This window comes from Nothoprocta perdicaria, unplaced genomic scaffold (genome assembly GCF_003342845.1).
Source record: "Nothoprocta perdicaria isolate Ctin4 unplaced genomic scaffold, notPer1 scaffold_70, whole genome shotgun sequence".
Classification (NCBI taxonomy): Eukaryota; Metazoa; Chordata; class Aves; order Tinamiformes; family Tinamidae; genus Nothoprocta; species Nothoprocta perdicaria.
This window is the reverse complement of record NW_020455977.1, coordinates 946,806-953,026: the sequence shown is the minus strand read 5'-3', so window position 1 is coordinate 953,026 and position 6,221 is coordinate 946,806. Positions and strand designations below refer to the sequence as shown.

At 45.2% G+C, this 6,221-nt stretch overlaps 1 protein-coding gene across 1 annotated transcript in view; it reads right to left on the bottom strand.

Annotated features, from left to right (window-relative positions):
- Positions 1–1,536: 1,536 nt before the first annotated feature.
- WIPF3 (WAS/WASL interacting protein family member 3) overlaps positions 1,537–6,221 on the bottom strand; it is a 34,265-nt gene continuing 29,580 nt past the window's right edge. The window contains exons 5-8 of the mRNA XM_026050825.1: positions 6,070–6,213; positions 4,793–4,939; positions 4,043–4,144; positions 1,537–3,047 (exon numbers count right to left, since the gene is read on the bottom strand). Of these exons, the coding sequence (XP_025906610.1) occupies positions 3,007–3,047; positions 4,043–4,144; positions 4,793–4,939; positions 6,070–6,213 (434 nt within the window). The 3' untranslated portion in view covers positions 1,537–3,006. The remainder of the gene's footprint in view (positions 3,048–4,042; positions 4,145–4,792; positions 4,940–6,069; positions 6,214–6,221) is intronic.

Below are 6,221 nucleotides of genomic sequence, written 5' to 3'. Positions count from 1 at the left end.
GCAGGCTAGGCAGAGCCACCTAGGACAGCTCAGGAGCCTACGTGCAGCCAATCCACAACGAAGGGGCAGATGCTGCGTGTCGGTCAGCGCCTGACTGTGGTCCCTGTTTCTCTCTTCGTGCTGCTCAGCAGTTCCTCACGCTCTCGGGGGGCAGCATACGTGGCCAAGGAGGGCATTAAGGGCCCATGAGTTCATGAGGAGTGTGGCAATCCAGCTGTCTCTGTTCGCCTGCTAAGTACAGTTCTGCAGCCCACTTCCCTTCCTTAACAGCTGGACTTGTGTGTGTAGTTTTTTTTTCCTTCCAAAAGTGAGATGGGACCTCCATCCTATTTTTCAGTAGGAGGAGAAACAGACAAGTCTGTGCTTTTAATAGGTAGAAACTGGCATACTGAGTTCAGATCTCTCATCATTCAGGTGTGGGGATGGTGACAAATCACAGGTTTTTGTGGAGGCAACAGCTCCTCCAAAACGCATCAGCATCTCAACTTCAAACTGTGAGGGAGTTGTGCGTTAGGGAAATACTCTAGACTAGATTTTTGTCTGTTTTTTTTTTTTTTTCTTTTGTTTGTTTTTTGTCCACAGTTAAGTAAATGGATTTCCCATGAAGCCCATTTGCGGAATGAAAGGGTGCTTTGGATGAGAAGAATCCTCGTCAGTTTTTTAACATGTGGCTGGGATCCCAGCAGCCTGCTAGGAGCCAGGTACTTGCGAACAGGAGAGAACAGAGGTGAAATGATTGTGTGAGCAGAGGTTAAGAGATTTAGACACGTCACTTCCTAGCGCTCCTCTGCACAGCTCAGCCTTCCAGCTTTTGGGGACTGGAGGGAGACAAATGCCATAGGAGGGTGTTTCAGCTGGCAACATCATATATCTTATTTGCCTTCTGCTTAAGAGACAAAACAGCAACATCTGCCATCAGCTTGTGGGGGTTTGTCCTTCTTGGGAGCTCTTTATATGCCAAAACTACAACTTGCTTTGGCCCAGTGATCCAGGCGAATCCTAGCAGCGTGTGGCTTTTGCTTCAGTCTATAGTGCATCAAAAAAAAAAGGTAACCAGTGGGCTCTAGTAACATGCTCAAGTGCACGTTGGATGCAGGACTAGCATGGGCCTAGTTTGGATACCAGTCCTACAAGTCTGAGAAAACCAGAGCCACCCCCCATTGCCCAAAATTTCTTTTGGTCTTAACTCAATGATGCCGGGGCTCAGGCGGGTGCGGTGGGTACGTGGTGGGATTCACCCGCACTGTGGTACAGCCAGTGCGAGTCCCCTCCCCGTCCCAGCCTTCTGAAGTGTCAAGGGATCTGCAGTGACAAGGACCCACTATCTATTTAATAACACTTTACTAGCATTGCATAAGATTTCACAGTTGCAGATGTGCACAGGCTTTCCAGTTCCATCTCTAAAAGTTGTTGTTTGCTTCTAACATACCGCTAATCATAAAGGAAGAAAAATTTTACTGCTGTTTTTATTAATGTTTAGACCACCTGTCAGAAGACACCTGAATAGCTTTAAAACCCTTATAAAGGTAATTATTACAACTGTATGCAAATTTGAAATACAGATGAGAACCAGCAATAAGTCACTTTTAACAGTACTGTAACAAAATATTCTTCAATGCAATATTAAACTGTTGTAGTTTGAGAAGCAGTGTAGGTGCTGAGCCCTGCTTTTTACCATATTTCATGCATRTAGATCAAGTAACTATAATACTGGTGGAAGAAGTACTGCTCAAAGCATCACTTAAAAAAAAACATGAGGAACACCATGGTATCATGATAGGCTACAAAAAGATGACTGACACTCTGAGCATCCAGTGCTTTTCWGCTGAGCTTCTGCAGGGGCGTGGGAGCTGCAGCCCAGCTGAGCTCTTGCAGGCACCAGAGGAAAGCAGAGAGGTGCAAGGGGGCACCCGCCTCTCCCCTCCAGCTGCTGCTGTTCAAAGACATGGCAATAGGGAAGGAGCTTTACCTGTTACCTCTGTTTGTTACAGCTCATCATGAGAGGAATTTAAATTATGTAAATAATCTAAGCCTGACTTAGTACCAGGCTTATCATGACAGAGCACTGTCATTAGTCAAATCAGTGAGGCAGGAACCCCGTAGGGAAATATTTTGCTGGAAACAGACACCTGATGTCCGAGTGTTACACTGGTGATCCGAAGACCTCCCCTCCCAGCTGCACGTGAAAAGTGGAATCTTGAACCTTGTTCCCTGCTAGGCTGTTACTTTCTCAACCATCTGTATTCAGAGGGACAGCTGCTTGGTGGATTGCTTGTTCTATATGTTGTTTTGGACAATGAATCCTCATTGCTGCTCACAACTTCCTCTTCATCCCAATTGGAAAATTTCTCTTATATTTGTCAATTCCATAACCACTCCGTGTAGTTGGGCTTTCTCAGACATATTCCCTGTCCTGTAAGGCTGTGTGGCCAGGAGGAGGTAGGTTCAGGAACCAGGATCATCTTCCTCTTTGTGCTCGCTGAGGAAAGGACTGTGGGCGCATCTGTGGCTGAGGGTGCTGCTCTGCTGCCATTTGAGCAGAAATGCACAGAGACGATCGCATTAGCTTGTGCTAGTTCATTGGAAAAGAACTGGAGGCTTCTCAAAATAAAAAAAAGGATGATGGAGGGAAGAAAAAAAAATCAGAAAACACACAACTACAGTCATTTAATGCAAAAAAACTATCCTTGAGGTATCATCTGTCAGCCAGATTAAAAATGAGTTGTTTGAACACTACAGCGACTTTAAAGCATGTAGGATGTTTTGCTTWAAAAAACCTCATATATAGAGATATATACAATAATTTAAAAGCCTATGCTAACACTCTTGTGGTGGTCAAAAAGTGTCATTTAAATTTATCTTCCGGTTTATGGAAGTGTTAACATTGCAGCACTTGCAATTCAAATATAATCTCTATGGTTGTAAAGGGCATCCCCTTCTTTTTCRTATATTATCTTGATGTTCTCCATTTTTAATACCAATTCAGACAGCATCAGAAGACTCTTCTCATCTCACATGTGTTCTTAAGGGAGGATTTTTAGAGGGATCTGTAAATAGATAGGAGAGGTTTGAGCCAAGGAAATACATATTTTGGATACATACTTTGCATGTAGCTCCACAGCRGTAAAAACAAGCAAGTAAGGAATGAATAGTGCATTTATCTCCTCCCAACCTTGACCTGATATATCTGTGTAACTGATGCTCATGCTCTGCAGCCCTTTAGTAAAAAAAGTCTTTGATCAAACCTCCTTGCTATATGATCATAAAGGTGCCTGTGGAAGGGCAGGGGGTGGAASCACAGCAGCTACTTTAGACTGACCTAAGCTGCTCTGAAAAGCCAAGTATTGTGGAGGGGAAGAACTTAATGAAGAGTTGGTGCTTAACAGKTGATCTAATAATAAAGAAAATAAAGGGCTTTATACAAAGCCAGAATATAGGCATTAGATTTTAATGCACCTTCAAATGCCAGTTTTCAAAGCTGGGAGTGTGAACTTCTGTTCTTTGCAGTACCCTGATAGTAGGTTTCCAAGCTAAGCCCAAACAAAGCAAGTTTCTGTGATTCCCTACTTGCCTGCAGAGGTTCAGGTACCGAGTGCCTTTGTTTTCAGATGTAAAACACCACGCTTAGGATTTAACTCGAAACATGTGATGTATCATATGGATCAAATATAAAATTTCTTATAGCACACAGTGTAACAACCTTTCTTTTGTGATTTCACAAATCTATGAACAGATAAACCAACTCACGAGCAGGCTGTTTACATTGATTTCAACGTCAAGGCACTCTGTAGCWTAATGCAAAGAATAAAATTAAACTACATGTCAACCCACTTCATTCTTTTGATACTAATATTTTAAAATGAAAAAATAATTCATTAYTAAATCTTTGGTCTTCATTATCCCCATAACAAATCCCATTCCTCATTGTATACATGTTAGCAACCAGCTGCTTATAGTGATACTGGTCTGTGTTCCCTATGTTCATTCCCTGTTTTTAATGCTACTGGACAAGTATCAGAGCTGCTCRCATTTACACACTTACCTCTAGGTATTTTGCTGGGATAAATTTTCTGAAATGGCTTGAATTCCTCAGGTGGGGGAAAATCTTCCACAGAATGGAAGGTAAATTTAGATTCAAAGTCATCTGTTAAGTTTCAGAGAAATAACATTGGTCATGGTTAAATATTATTAAAAAAAAAAAATTCCTACAAGTAATTTCAATTCAAAGTGCTGAAGAATTTTCCCCTGCCTCTCTCAGTGGCTCGCTTCATGTAAGGAATCGAGGAGGGTATTTCTTGCGCCAGAATAGTAGGATGGCTCACACRTGCTCACACGTGCACACAGTACCCTGAATACTGTTGATTTTTTRACACTGATGATGCTGCAGTTGTTGATGCATTCTCAGATGCTTTTAGAGTAATTTAGARGAAAGCAGAATGAAGAGCCAATTAATCAGACCCCCAAACCATTCTTACCAGCATCCATTTYATAGGACTGAAGCTACTAAATGAGCATGAACAGTTTTTGAGAACAGTAACGTAAGCACACTGCAGAAACTTTTCACCATCCTAAAGCAGCAGGCAGCACATACTCTTCTTGTCTAATTGATGGTTCAAGACATTTCTGCAAAGACTTTAATGGTCTGTCACTGTACAGGGTTATGCAAAAWGTTTCTGTGTGTCTAGTTTTGCTCCCCTGTTCTTGTAATGAGAAAGAGTTTTTTGGCAGGTGTGAAACACAGCTTTTGGACTTAAATCATTAGATTTAGACTATGTTATTTAGCTACTATTACCAATGAGATGCATATTTCCATTTTTAAGAGGTGGATAAGGGTCATGAGCTGCCGCCCAGGCTGGGACTCCAGACTTGCTTGTGAGTTCGGTTGTTGGGGATCTTGCTGGTGGTTGTGGAGGCGTCATGAGCTTCCCAGCGCCAGTTCCTTAAAGACAGGGAGCAGAGCAACACTTAAGGCCCACCATGACTTACCAAAACCAACAGTAAGCGCTGCACAAGAATGGACAGTGTACAAGGAAGGCCGTATTTCACGMAAACTTGCCAGGGATGCGTCTCGAAGGGTAACCACTGTTGGCCAAGCCTGGCCATGCATTTATAGCACCAACTTTTAAACTCAGTGACCATTTGAGCTGACTCGAGTGTGCTGTTTCCAGCTCGGGAGAAAGCCTGGCAGTTTGAAATTTGTTTCTGTCCCATCCTGGAGGAGAAGACTGTTTTTTGTTGGTTTTTTTTTTTTTTTTTTCCCAGTTTTCACATGAATGTATTTGTTTCGAAAGAATCCCGAGGTGGTGTGTCCAAAACAAAATAACGTTCTGGCACTCTGGCAGCGTCTCAGTGGAACTGCTATTACTCCTACGGATTTCATGGAGCAGTTGCAGGGGCTCCAGAGCTTGGGCCTCCAGCACAGCCCCACCACATGAAATGCCAACGGGGCTCCCAGGTTAGYGCCCTCCCGAAGCTGCCTCTCCTTCTGGGTAGGCAGGAGAAGGGCAGACTGATCTGATGGGAATATCCATCAGGAACAGGTGTTTGGACAAAAAAGCTCATCAAGCACTTCCTGAGCATCGTTAATCTCTGTCTCTAAGCACCCGATCTCCTGCACCCGCATGGACTTTCCCGTTGCTGTCAAGGGGAACCAGCAATTTTTCCCTCGACACGTGGCTGCTCAGATGCAGGGAACAGAACATACTCTTCAGATGTTCCTTATTAAGTAGCTGTCTGTCTCTCTCAAACCCACACAAACCTTTTTATCCTCATTTGACGAGAGAAATCCAAGGCGGTTCCACTTCCCATCTGCTCCAGAAAAGGGCACCCAATACCCCCCTTCCCCAGCAACAAGGGAAACCCTTGGCCCTAGATCACAGCAGGCACCGGCCATCCCATCCATGTTGGTCGTCACCCATCYACAGCCGGGCATCCCCCAGCGTGGCTTTGGTCGCTGGAGCCACCCGAGGGCCGGGCCCCATGCCCCACTGCGGCCTTCCTTGCCCCACAGCTGCCCTCCTCACCCCACTGCGGCCCTCCTTGCCCCACAGCGGCCCTCCTCGCTCTCACCTGCGCCTCGGGCCGGGCGCCTCTTCCTGGCGTCGGGCGGCGCGGCGGGCTGGGGCGGCGCGGGCGCGGCGGGCAGCGGCAGCGACTGGATGTGGGGCTTGTGCAAGTGCGAGAGCAGGTGCGGGGACTTGGGGGGCAGCGGGGGCGGCGCG